Source organism: Xyrauchen texanus, chromosome 33 (assembly GCF_025860055.1).
Source record: "Xyrauchen texanus isolate HMW12.3.18 chromosome 33, RBS_HiC_50CHRs, whole genome shotgun sequence".
Lineage (NCBI taxonomy): Eukaryota > Metazoa > Chordata > Actinopteri > Cypriniformes > Catostomidae > Xyrauchen > Xyrauchen texanus.
This window is the reverse complement of record NC_068308.1, coordinates 31,278,204-31,292,472: the sequence shown is the minus strand read 5'-3', so window position 1 is coordinate 31,292,472 and position 14,269 is coordinate 31,278,204. Positions and strand designations below refer to the sequence as shown.

Sequence of the window (14,269 nt, the reverse complement as noted above, 5' to 3'; positions counted from 1 at the left end):
TTATGAGAATTTGTGTCACTTTTGGGGGAAATGATTGGAAGTTAATCTGAGGTCAAATCCAATGCTACAGGATGAATATTGCCCGTTTGACCTGATGTATGATTTTCTAATCCTACGGTTCTGTCAGATTGAAATGTTTTTTATAGCCGAATTTGAGAGACTGCATCTTTTGATCCTTATAACGCATGCCATTATTATTTTAAGTTTGCACATGTTTGGCCTGTTTGATGTGGAGTGATATCAGAATAATTCAGCCAAAAATTACAATTCTCTCATCATTTACTAACCCTCATTATATCCCAGATATGTGTCTTTCTTTCCTCTGCTAAACACAAATTAAGATTTTTAGAAGAATATTGCAGCTCTGTAGGTCCTCACATTTTAATTGAATGGGTACCAAAATTTTGAAGATCCAAAATGACATGAAGGCAGCGTAAAAGTAATCCATAAGACTCTAGTGGTTAAATCCATATCTTCAGAAGCTATTTGGTATGTGGGTGAGAAACAATCAATATTTAAGTCATTTTTTTACTATAAATCTCCACTTTCACGCTCTTAATAATTTTTTTTGGGGGGGGGGGTCACATTCTTTGTACATATTACCCCCTTCTGGGCAGGGATGAGAATTTATAGAAAAGAGGACATTTATCTCTTTCTCACCTACACCTATCATATTGCTTCTGAAGACATGGATTTAACAACTGGAGTCTTATGGATAACCTTTATGATGTCTTTATATGTCTTTTGGAGTTACAAAATTCTTCTAAAAATCTTTGTTTTCAGCATAGGAAAGAAAGTCATACATATCTGGGATGGCACGAGGGTAAATGTAATAATTTATAATTCCTATAAAGGTGTCTATAGATTGTTTTTATTTGATTTTCCATTTTGTGTCATAGCTGTGACAGCAATTTTAAAACTGAAAAATGCTGTGGGTGGATATAGAAGAAAATAGATAATGTCCGGGTCATGTTTTAGATTTTTTATTTTATAGAAAATGAAGCCTGTTTTTATGACTAGTAGGAATTTTATACTATAATTCATTGTACTAATTATGACAGTGTGACAGTGAAGTGTGTATATATGTATGCGTGTGTATGTATGTATGTATGTACGTATGTATGTATGTGTGTATATATATATTATACACACAGTATCTCACAAAAGTGAGTACACCCTCACATTTTTGTAAATATTTGATTATATCTTTTCATGTGACAACACTGAAGAAATGACACTTTGCTACAATATAAAGTAGTGAGTGTACAACTTGTATAACAGTGTAAATTTGCTGTCCCCTAAAAATAACTCAACACACAGCCATTAATGTCTAAACCTCTGGCAACAAAAGTGAGTACACCCCTAAGTGAAGACTACTGTACCACCTACTTACTGTATATTAATTTTGATGTAAAATCTTGTTACATTTTTCAGGAGCCACAAACTACAGTTGTGCACAATCCTGTTGATGGCCCGAAGGTGAGCATCTTGATTCATCCTGGTTCTCTTCAGAACATGTTGAAGAACATTCTAAAACAGATTTCAGACACCGTAATCTAATGCTACTTGCCTTTTCTTCACTTCTCACATCTTGTTTGTCTCGTATACTCTTCGTCTGTCTTCTTTTGTTTCCCCAGGGCTCCACCGAGAGCTGTAACACCAATGAGGAAGAGGATATGAAAGGTAGGAAAGGTACACAGATCTTGTCTCCTCTTTTCTGCATGCCTCCAGCACTGTAGCGCCTTTTGTTGTCACGTCAGATCAGTAATCCTTCTCCTCGCTTGGAGGAAGATTGATTTAGCTGAAAATACTTTCTTTTTTTTTATGGCGCCATAATTTTTAAAGGGATAGTTCACCCAAAAATAAAAATGCTCTCATCATTTACTCACCCTCATGTCATCCCAGATGTGTTTGACTTTATTTCATCAGCTGAACATAAACAAAGATTTTTTTATGAACAATATCTAAGCTCTGCAGGTCAATCAATACAAGTGAATGTTGGCCAAAAATTTGAAGGTCCAAAAAACACATAAAGGCTGCATAAATGTAATCTGCATGACTCCAGTGGTTAAATCCGTATCTTCACAAGCAATATGATAGGTTTGAGTGAGAAACAGATCGATATTTAAGTATTTTTTTCAAATAAATTCTACTCCCTGCTCAGTAGGGGGCGATATGCACAAATGCAATTAGCCAAAAACAAAAGAATGTAGAGATTTATAGTAAAAAGGACTTAAATATTTATCTGTTTCACACCCACACCTACCATGTTACTTCTGAAGACATGGATTTAACCACTGGAGTCATATGGATCACTTTTATGCTGTGTTTATATGCTTTTTGGACCTTCAAAGTTCTCACCAACTTTCAGTTGCATTGTGTGGACCTACAGAGCTGAAATATTCCACTAAAAATCTTTGGTTGTGTTCAGCTGAAAAAAGTGTGATGATGAGAGAATGTACATTTTTGGGTAAACTATCTCTTTACGGTTTTGTTAGAAAACAGACTTTTTTGGACGGGATTAAAATCACAAAGTATGTCTATGGACTATGAATTTGGACTAACTTCCTAAAAGAAAATGAGTCCTGTCTAAATATGGCTTTAGTAATAGCTGCGATGTCAGATCACGCACACAATTTGTCATCGTCTCTCAAATTAGAATCCAGCTACATTCAAACTACTATAATTGATACACATTTTTAAGATGTTGGTGTCCATTTCTCAGTAGGATTCCCTGTAGATAATGTTCATGTTTGTGTGTGTGTCCTGAGTCTTTCACCCCACTTATTTAATTGTTTGTTGATGTGGCGTGTCTTGTAAATTCATTAGCATGTTGTGAACAGAACTGTTTTTCCCGAGGGACTCTCGCTGATACGGTTTTCTGTCACGAGAAAGGGCCAGCCTCAAATTCATTTCCTCTCCTTATTCACTTCAAGCCTGCATGGACAATAACAGCGAAAAAAGCTTAATCATTACCTCGGTCACGACTGAGGTGAGGTGATGCGGACAGGAAATTGGCGTGCGGCCTGGAGACACAATCTCATGCGTACTGTTGTCCTAACCCAACAAACAAGGCCTGTGCTTTACCACACCCATACTGTAGATACAAACCTGCGTCACACCATTACTCATAACCCAACTGGATCATCAATTGTAGTCTTGTCCTTATAAACAGTTCTCCTTTAATGGCTATGTTCACATAGTCAGTAGTCACGTTTCCATCCAAAATACAAATTTAATTTCAGAATCGCAATATAGCAAAAACAGTTTGAAAATAAATCAGTGCTTCCATCCCATATGTTTAAGACAAAAAAACGTCACTTCTGGGGAAATTGGTGCAAAATAGAAATGTTCTGGGAGGTAATAATAGCCAGTCTTTTTGATGACAGACTTTGTGTAGAGCATTTTAGAATATCCAGAGCAACATTTAAGATTCTATGCAATTACATGTTGATTCTTTGAGTGAATTATTATTATTATTATTATGCATTCACATGACTTGTTAAGCAAAGTCACATTACTTTTTCGATGAGCATCTATGTTCTCATTTAAATTCTATAGGGATATATTGTGTTTGGAAGTGAAAACCATATTTACTAACAGGTGGCAGCGAGGCACACAATGGAAGTGAATGTGGCCAATTTTTGGAGAGAATAAAGGCAGAAATTTGAATCTTATAATTTTATAAAAGCACTTATAGTCATTCTTTTAAATCGTGTTTATTATTTGAGCTGAAAAAGTCGTTTACTTTGCCGTTTTTCACACAGAAAGGTTAGTAAGTGATTTTATCACACTGAAATCATGTTAACCTCTTCAACTCTGGTGGCCCAGTGGCTGATCTCTTGCGAAATAAATTTACGTTTGAAATTATTCAAGTCTCCGAATACATGAATCAGGCATACGGGGTATCCTTTGAAAGCTTAGAACTTTAGATAACCATCACTTCTGCATAAAACAACAAAATAAGGCCTGAAAATATTTGTCGCAAATCATCGCCACCTAGAGGTCATGTGGTTGAAATATTAAAATGAATATAAAAGTCTTTCAAATAGCATGTAAATAGACAAATCATATATCAAATGAAAGCTCTCTTTCTCAGGAATGCGACTGTCTGGTTTATTTTGTTGCCCTAATACCACAGTTTGAATGATGTCCAAAGTGAAATATGATGTTTGTAAGACAAGCGTCTCATTTATGCATCAATCACTTCTGCTATAAGCCCCAAATAGCTAAAAACGTTTTCAAAAAATCTGCTTTTACTTTAGGACGTTTTCTAAAAGATTAGCCATTGTTTACTTGTCTTTGAGCTTGCTTGTGTGAATAATCCAATGTTATATAATTTAGAGGTCCATAACAAAATATGTAGTTCAGCGAGAGAAGCATGCTAAACAAATCATCAGAAATATGTTATCGACTATTGATGATAAAATGATATACATCATCGCAAAGGGAAGGATCTCAGCTTTCTAATGACACAGATTGAGCTTGTTGTCCTCTCAGAGGATGAGCTATTCGAAGAAACAATTGGGGTGGTGCATGAACTGGAAATTAGACTGAATGTCTATGGACGAGCGCATTTGTGAGGGCTAAAATGCATGTTAGAGCATCACCTGCATTTTGTGATGGAAGGTGATAGAGGGAAAAAAAATGTTTTGTACTTGCTGCCATCTAGTGGAATAAATGATCAAATAAGACTTTTTGAATGGGCATGGTGTGAACAGAACCAGAATTACATGCTAACAAATTTAGGACAAACAAATAAATAAATATTATTTATGTATATAGGCCTATATATAATCTGTTCATTTTAAGATTGTAAACATATACAATATTATTTATGAGTAATTGCAGTCTTTTTTTATTTTATTTGTAATAAATAAACACAATTGTTGGCAATTAGTCCACAGTATGTGTGAATCGTGAGCTTCTAAATTTGAAAAATTCTTGAAGAGTTTAAATTACAGGTAGTTTCTCACCAAAACCTATAGTATGCCTTCTGATGACTTGGAATATGACGCAAGTTCTGATTCCTTCAGACTAGTCAGTGTTTATGTAAATGAAGCTTATGGCTAAAAATCATGGAAAAAGCAGGTAGTGTGACACCGTTGTGAACATAATTGTATTTAAAGCATTCTACAACAGGTTTGACAACCATATACTGCTGCTGTGTGATCGTGGTCCGTTTGCCTTGATATGTTAATGAAACCAGTTAATTTAAGCACATCTCATCAAGCCTCTTTGTTACCGTAAAGCAGTTAAGTAATGATGAAATGCTGCCAGAGTTGGTGTGGTGTCTGTGTTAGTGTGTTTCGGCTAGTAAAGGACATAAGAGTTGTGTGTGTTTTTCTCCTGGCGGCGTGTCGTGTGGTTTTGGGGCTGTGCCAGCCGAGAGCACACAGGGTGCGAGCAGTGACAGTGCCATGATGAGTCAGTGCAGTGCTGGGGACGAGCCGCCCGCTCTGGTGGCTTCACCGCAGGGTTCTCCAGCCAGTAAGTCCAGATCTTCTCGTACCACCTGGGCACCTTCAATCCCCCTTAACCACAAGACCCTTTTGACCTTTCCCATCTCCAGCCTTTCCGCCCTTTAGTGTGCGCTATTTGGGTCACTTGTTCTCCATGTAGAAAAGTATGTCACAGTTGTTGATCCCCTTCTTACTATTCACAAAAGGGTCCATTTCATGATATTCCTCACATTTACTGTCTCTTTTATTGCATTTAATTCAGCTGTATTGTTGCAGAAGCAGTATTGTATTTTTTAGTGGGTCAGACTCTATAGTAGCTGCTCTGACCTTTTAGATCTTTTATTCTTATATTTTAATTTATTTCACTTCTTCCTCCATCAAAACTTGGATGAAAGTCACAAACTCTTACCTGTTCCACTTTGACCTTTTAGAAGTTGCAAGCCAGAAATTATTTGTCAATATGTTTTTTGCACATACATGTATGGTACACTTTTCAATAAAGGCTAAATATTTGTTGATATTTGTATCGTTGATGTAACACTATAGTTTGGAGTCATTGATGTGTCCCTGATCTTGAAGCTTTCTGAGCATTATTTATTAAAAAATGTATTATTTAAATTTTTCCTATTATTAGTACTCCTTGTTATATATATATATATATATATATATATATATATATATATATATATATAATATTATTATTATTATTTTTAATTAATTTTTTTATTGTAAATTTCTTTTATCTTCATATGAGCTGATTTTAGTGGTCGACCGATATGTTTTTAATTTTGTTTTATAAATGAATGATAAGGATATCTAGAGAGCAGGGTGGCCAGTAGCCAAATATAATGGTGATATGTACAAATACAATTTTAAAACTGCAAATTACAGAAATCCATGCGTATTTTAAAACACACAATTACAGAAATCCATGCATATCACACAATATGTACTCACAATTCACAAAACAAATTTTGTAAATTGAGCTTTTGTTTATTATGCATGCACAAAGCTGTTAATAGATTTTGTTAATACTCATATGCTAAACAGTAAAGTGCACACAATTATAGGCCAATGCAAATTAAAAATCAAACAATCACTATATATTGGCTGGATAATATACCTGGTCGATTTATTGGTCTGTCACAACCTTATTTAGATTTTAAACCTGGTATACCTTTAGAGAGAATACTAATTTCAGATTATAATTTTTTTTAAAATCATACTGTGACTAAAGATAAAACTGTGATAGAAGCAACAGTGCAAGAAATATATATGACTTGATTCTGTATCCAAGCCAATAAAACGCTGCAACTCCAACATGTTATCCATACTCTGTATAGGACTTCATTCTTAACTGCTCTTTCCTCATTTAACATCTGTAAACATCTGTCTTTAGCACAATGTCCTCCATCCCACCTTACCCTGTTCCCTTTGTCATTTCGGATGAAGTCACTGTGTTTTCTTCTGCATTGTATATTTAAGATTTCCATTTGAATCTTTTTCTTTTCCATTCTTTTTAACTCATCTCTTCTTGTTCATGGTAACACGGTTTATGAAGTACAACCAAAATAGTCTATATTGTTTGATGTATTCAATTAATGGTGTTAAAGGGATTGTTCACCCAAAAATGAACTTTCTGTCATAATTTATTTGCCTTCATGAGTTCCAAAAACACATTATATGTTCCATGGAGCATCAAAGGAGCAATTTAGTAGAATCTTAGTGCTCATTTGCCATTACACATAAGCCGGCAGTGCCCATGGACTGTCAAGCTCCAAAGGACAGTAAAGGTTCTGCAGATGAGATTTGAGAGCTAAGGTGAAGGAGAGAAAAGCATCATGACTCAGGAGATCTAAGATGTTTAATGTTGTACTTCATACTCCGTGTTCATGGGCCATCTCTCTGCATGTATCATCACCTCTTTTGCGTGTGCTGCGTTGTGTGTTGCAGCAGTCCCTGTGCATGACATTAAACGTTTGGCATGGAACAGTTCAGGACATGCATCATATCCAGAGTTAGAGCACACTCAGTCGGGCCCCTTTGCTGGAGCCCATGGGGTCGCTGGTATCCCTACAACAATTGGGGCCGCAGCTCAGTGTAAGTGTGTGGGGTGAACCAGGACACACACACAATATCTAAATCAGACTCTTCATCTAATAGAAATAGGTTGCAGTGCTGGGGGGAATTGTGTTATTCTATGTTGTGAGTTGTCGGGTCGATTTTTTTTAGTAGGTTTGTATTGGAGAGAAAATGTAAACCCAGTTGCATATTCACACATTCAAGGCTTATTCACACTAAGCATGACTTTTCATATATTTTTTCAATGACGAGACTTTAAAATCAAACAACGCATTCACTTTTTGACCAAATGTGAAAAATTCATCACATGAGGAACTGACTTTGTGACATGTTGTGACCATTCTCACCTCGCTTTGGTGTCAGTAGGCCTTAATATGTTTTAATAAGTTATTTGCTATAGTTGATATCAAGAATATGCTGCGTTCTGTAAATCACTTTTAATTGTAATAATGCACAGTATATGCAGTACAGGTTGTGCTCATTAACTTTTCTTCGTTTTTTTCTCTTTTGCATCATTTCATTTGCTCTCCATCTCTGCATCATCTCACCATCTCCCATCCCTTTGTTCTGTCCTGCTTTTGAGCAGTTCGTAAGCAGGAGATCATAAAGATCACAGAGCAGTTGATTGAGGCTGTCAACAATGGAGACTTTGAAGCATACACGTAAGTACAGTCCACATACACAACACAAAGCAGGTGATGTGATTACACTACAAGCCTCAGAATGTTGTAAACATTTTGGTTATTGTAGATATAGGGCTTTAGTAAAGTTCTATGAAAAATGAACAATAAACCAATCAAATATTGTATTCAATATTTAAAAAAACAAAAAGTTTTCTTTCCATACAATGAAAGTGAATTGGGATTGAAGCTGTCAAGCTCAAAAAATGACTAAAAAGCACCTTTAAATGAATCTATATGCACTATATGCTGTACCAAGTCTTCTAAAGTCATACGGAAGCTTTGTGTGAGGAACAGACCAAAATGCTGAAAATCTTGCCTTTAGCTCTCGTATCTCATTGACTTTTGCGTACGCTCAAAATTGCCGCCTTTAAGAGCCCGTTTCCACCTGGTATTATGATGCGTTTCGAGTGATCCAATCACATGTGGTCAGGTGAGACACATCACTGTTTACATCTGGTCACTTAAATGCGTCTCCTGTGACCACTTGTGTTTGTATTTGGAGGGGAGGGTCTCTGTTTCTTAACAACGCACATCAATCACTATGTCAGTGTTACTGCATAATACTAAAGCGCAGCAAAGTCAGAAAAGACAAAAACGCAAAAAGAATGGTGCACTGTTTTTCTCCCAGATGCGGTTGAAATGTAATCTTAGCACAAATGCTACATGTGAAGCAGAATTATCCATTATTTTAGTGTTTTACTTGTATTAAAAGAGCTTGAGGTCTTTGTGCTTGTCATCTGTGTTGAAATAAGACACTTTAAAGAAGATCCGTGAAGCTCTCATGATTGTGTATGCATCCGCTTTTTAAATTTTCCAATAGGACGGTCATATTCTTTTAAAGCCGCTTGTAACCGGCAAAGTTTAATTCTTGTTTTAGCGCAGCGGTTGATTGACAGGTGAGGGGTGGCGCTTTACTGCTGCTGAGACCCTTACAGGATGGATTAGCCTTTACACCTCGAATGTGATGTGGTCACATGTGTTTTTGACCACATTCGTATGTAGTTTTTGTGATCCCAATCACAAAACATTTTAGACACCATTTAGACATGTATTTAGTACTGACACATGTGATCGGATCACCCGAAATGCAACTTTATACCAGGTGGAAACGAGGTCAGAGATAAACAAACGGGTTTAGACATGACATGGTTGTGAGTAAATGATGACAGATTTTTTTTTTTTTTTACATTTTGGGTCGACACACCCTTTAATGTTCCTTTTATGTTTTGTTCAGTAGACCTGTAATACTTTTCTTATGTTCCTCTTTTAGAAGAATCTGTGACCCTGGTCTGACCTCTTTTGAACCCGAAGCTCTGGGGAACCTGGTGGAGGGGATGGACTTTCACAAGTTCTACTTTGAGCACTGTGAGTCGTCTTCCACCACATCCCACTGTTTTGCATCTTTTGGAGTAGAATTGTTTAGAAACTTAAATAAACCTTACATTTGATCATATAAATCAAAACAATGCATTTTAAATTTGTTTGTTTTGTTTAGTAATATATATATATATATATATATATGCGTTTGATGTTGACAGTGTTAAGTAAGAACAACAAGCCTGTGCACACCACTATCCTGAACCCCCATGTTCACCTCATTGGAGAGGACGCTGCCTGCATCGCATATATCCGGCTGACGCAGTACATTGACAGCCAGGGCCGCCCACGCAGCTGCCAATCAGAGGAGACCCGCGTGTGGCACCGCCGTGATAGCAAATGGCTTAATGTCCATTTCCACTGCTCAGGGGCACCAGCCGCCCCCTTACAGTGAAACACACAAGACAAAGGTACATAAACATACATAAACACACGCACATTGCTCAGCATCAGGGTTGCTACAGTTTTGACAATTTTGTTTTTTTTTTAAATCTCAGCTTTTACTTTTTTATTTTTTTCATTTATATCTTGTAAAACGACTATTTTCATTGTTAAGACCCAGATATACTTCTGTTGAAGTTCTTCTTCATTCTTCTTTCAGTGGTTAAAAGAAGTTCTAAACAGCCGAGCTACAGTATACTGTTGTCGAACATTGAGAAGTACATTTAAATATGAGGATGCTCAGTAAAATCTTAACTAATGTGACATTAAATGTGTTATCAGTGATTTTATGCCTCATACTGCAAGTAGAATTCACACTATATTAGTAAAAGAAGTTGATGATGACTTAAAGTAATATATATGCACTAGAAAGTGTTTAATTAGTCTTGTTTAGATTCTGAATGCATGGCGCTAATGAGATATACGAGGCCATAATATGCGGCGATTACACTGTTATTGTAATTTATGATGATACTACTGCAAAGATTGGTGTATAAAAGAGAATACAGACAAATGATAGAGGTGTATCTTTGAGCAGATGTCTGAATGGCTTTTGCCATTAATTTAAAAAATATTATTGGAAAATTTCTCTATTTGAACAATCTTACTGATGTTCATGTTGAATACTGACTGAAAAACATAAACAATGTAGTAGGTGGAGCTTTAGGGCACACCTACCGATGACATGGACCAATAGCAGCCGGTTAGAAGTTTTCTTAAAAGAAGCACATTTATTTTTGGCCAGATTTAGTTCTAAATGACGTCATACCCTTTCTTTGATTTCTTACGAAGTATATCTGGGCCTTTTTTCTTTTGTTTCAGTTTTAGATTTAGATTTAGCTAAATATCAGTTGCACCCATACAATAAATAGACATTTTCCACTATGTTTATAAAGCATAAATACTTCAAAATGCTGACAATGCATATTTCTATACACCGATTTCCTGGATTCTCCAGATAATGGGAATGTTTCTTCTTTGTGGCCGGACGGGCACATGGAGGCCAGCTGGGTGACAGCTCTTAAAGTTACAGACGCACCAGTGAGGAACTCTTGACAACATCCAGTTCAACTGTCAACACCACTTATCCTGTCCAATCTTTGACCAACGGGAGCTGGCCGCGGCTGTGGCCTCGCCCAAGGGACGGTGCATGTATCTGACGCCCACATGAGGGTGCTGTTTTGTCCTTTTCCCATGGAACCATCTTTTTTTGCCCGTTAAAGATGTTCAGAAGGTGTTGTGAGTACTGATCTATGAATTCATAAATATGCTGTATATTGTAAAAAATCACTAGCTGAACCAGAAGCTACAATCAAGTTTGAAAAAGCATTTATGTAAGTAAAACAGGACGGGGGAGGGTATTAGGGTGGGTCAACTTAAAAAGAGTCACAAAACGGACTAGCACCCAAAAACTGCAGTTTACAGGGTCGTAATTTAAATCTTCCATCTTGTACACTTTGCAGTTTTTTGGGTCGTCTAAAAGTTCAGAAGTTCTTCATATCAAAAGTAAAAGAACCAAAGTGTAGTTTTTAGTCTTTTTAAAAGAGTGTTTCTGTTTTGGTGTTGGTTTTTTATTTAACCCGGGTCTAAGAGAAGGTTTGTTTGACCCTGGGTTTAGTATTCTCTTGTGTTAATGTGGAACTCTTAATCTTCATTTTTATTTGTATTTTATTTTTTTATTTTTTTTTTCATTTTTTCATTTTCTTTTGTCTTGACAGACACTGTAACAAAGTATTTTGTGTTCAGTTTGAGTTTTTAAGACTATTTTATTTTTTAAGTTAATCTAAATAAACGTAAAGATTTACAGAGATATTTAAAGGATATACACCATTCAGGTTAAGGCAAAAGATGCTCGGTAATGTGTGTTTTTGTCTGTGGGTGTGTGTCGGATCAGAACCGAAATAAATTAAACTACATGACCCCTAATACAGATTTAATTGAAGGCTTTGCACCGGTTGCAAATGAAAGAATGAAAGCCATTGTAAACAGACCAACTTTTTTTCAGCTCACAACAAAGTACCTACCAGTAGATTCGCCCAACATTTCCTATTTTGTCATATTTAAGTGGCAGGCAAGAGTTGCGTTCATGCATGCACACAAACTGCCTCTAAAAACATATTGTGGTAGTTGTAGATATAAACCCCTTTCCCACTTTTTAAATTCAAGCAAACAAGATCTGATTCAACTGTGTGGCCTTATCTTCACTGCCCATATCAGATCTAAGCAAAAAGGAGAAGTGGTCATTTTAACGACATCATGACGAAAATAAAAATGACGCAAGCAGTCGAAGATGGAGCTTTGGGCACACTCCGCCTCTTCTTAACGCGCACGCGCACACACACACACACACACACACACACACACACACACACACACACACACACACACACACACAGACACACACACACACAGACAGTTGCACTGTAAAAGTGTGCAGTTATTTTTGTAATGTTGGACTTGTCTAAATCACCCTGTCCTAATTATTGTTGTAGTCGTTTGTGTTGGTGATGGGGGTGTAAATGCCGTGCGTGCTCTGTAAATACACGTTGTTCGGTTCGTCCAATCACAAGGAGCAGGTGGGGAAATCTGCACACATTTTATGTCCAGTTGCCATTGTTGTGTTTAAAATCACAATTTTAATGTTTGTGTGATTAAAAGTCACAGAGGTATGTCTGTCAGTTTTGACCACAAACTATACACAGGTTTTATGGCACTATTTAAACGGAGTTTTAATGTTACTGTTACTTAATTGTTAGAAGTGAGGGTTTGGTTTTTGCAAGTCATAAATTTGAGCCATTAAGTTTGTCTGTAGTTGCAGGAATGCTTTTCATAACTGCTGCTGTTTTGTCTTTAGATTTTAGTAGTTTAGTTTCAGAGGCAATATAACGTGAAATGTTGGGGAGACAAAACAAAAGGCAACTTCATCTACTCTCCTTAGAACACATCCGTCTTTTGTATGGAGTTCTCGATCTGTAAATACATGTGGTGTTCACGCTTCGTGACATATCAAAACTGTACCTGTGAACGTGTGTGCGCGCGTTTATCACCTTAACGACAACGTGTTTTAAGTAGTGATGCCGTCAAATTGTGTGATGCCGTTTAAAGTCCGTTTTGTGTCTCGCGCTCTTTTTTTTGTTTGTGTCTTTTATTTTTATTTTTTTTTCCTTTGTTTTTTGTTTGTGCTATGGGGAACTGCTGCCTTGCCTGGCCAAACTTAGAACTACACTGATTTTTTATTTATTTATTTTTTTAAATCCAACCTAGAGTTCCTTTTTCAGTACATGGTTGTCTTTTTCAGCTCCATGAAAATTTAAAGGAATGAGATGGCTATGAGGACACACTAGTTAGTAGATTTAGATAAATAAATATCCACCCCATGAAAGCATGGTTTGAGTCCCGGGCCAGAATGCGCAAATGAGTCTTCTGGCCCACCTGTCCAATGATAGAGAAATCTAAGTCAAACACGCAGTTTAAATAAACTGGTGAATATGCATGTCTACTTTTCTTGGTAAATCTTTTTTCCACTGTCTGTGTTTACTTTATAAAAAAAAAAAAAAAAAAGGGAAAGAAAATCTCATAGTATTTGCATCTCGACGTGAATTATAAGTGAAGTACCATATAAAAAAGAAAATGAAAAAAAAAAAAAAAAGAGTAGAAAATATTGAACAAATATAGAAAACAAAAGCCTCTGCTTGGTATGCTCCCCTCATTCTAAGTAAATCTATTGCATTGTAATGGTATACTATTGGGCTTCGTATATACTCAGAGTTTAAACATGGATGCTGGATTTTGCATGATCATACATTTAATAAAACCATGAAATGACAACTATCAAGTGTTTGTCTGAATGTTAGTAGGTCTTCATCATAGCTTTGTTATTACTGATCTTGAAATTATTTAATAAAAAGAGCATTTCTGCAGCAGGGTCTGTTTTTCTTTGGGTGATTTTTAAGCCTTAAGTAGTTCAAAAATGAAAAAATCTCTCATCATTTCTCACCCTCATGCCATCCCAGATGTGTATGACTCTCTTTCTTCAGCAGAACACAAATAAAGAATTTTAGAAGAATTTCTCAGTTCTGTAGGTCCATACAATGCAGTGAGTGGTGGCCAGAACTTTGAAGGTCCAAATAACATATAAAGGCAGCTTAAAAGTAATCCTCCAGTGGTTAAATCCATGCGGTGGATGGCAGCCTTGGTGTGGAGCTCTCAAATTCTTTTGTTGTT

At 36.4% G+C, this 14,269-nt stretch overlaps 1 protein-coding gene across 15 annotated transcripts in view; it reads left to right on the top strand.

Moving 5' to 3' along the window:
• The window catches only part of camk2g1 (calcium/calmodulin-dependent protein kinase (CaM kinase) II gamma 1), a 120,680-nt gene extending 106,807 nt beyond the window's left edge, over positions 1-13,873 (top strand). For 4 of the 15 annotated variants that reach the window (XM_052102361.1, XM_052102356.1, XM_052102357.1 and 1 more), the window contains 8 exons: positions 1,435-1,479; positions 1,638-1,692; positions 5,386-5,490; positions 7,416-7,562; positions 8,131-8,206; positions 9,498-9,592; positions 9,766-10,014; positions 11,004-13,873. In XM_052102361.1, coding sequence (XP_051958321.1) covers positions 1,435-1,479; positions 1,638-1,692; positions 5,386-5,490; positions 7,416-7,562; positions 8,131-8,206; positions 9,498-9,592; positions 9,766-9,998 — 756 coding nt within the window. In that variant the 3' untranslated portion in view covers positions 9,999-10,014; positions 11,004-13,873. The remainder of the gene's footprint in view (positions 1-1,434; positions 1,480-1,637; positions 1,693-5,385; positions 5,491-7,415; positions 7,563-8,130; positions 8,207-9,497; positions 9,593-9,765; positions 10,015-11,003) is intronic. The other 11 variants (XM_052102370.1, XM_052102366.1, XM_052102368.1 and 8 more) reach the window with 5 other exon arrangements.
• The last annotated feature ends 396 nt before the right edge of the window (positions 13,874-14,269 follow it).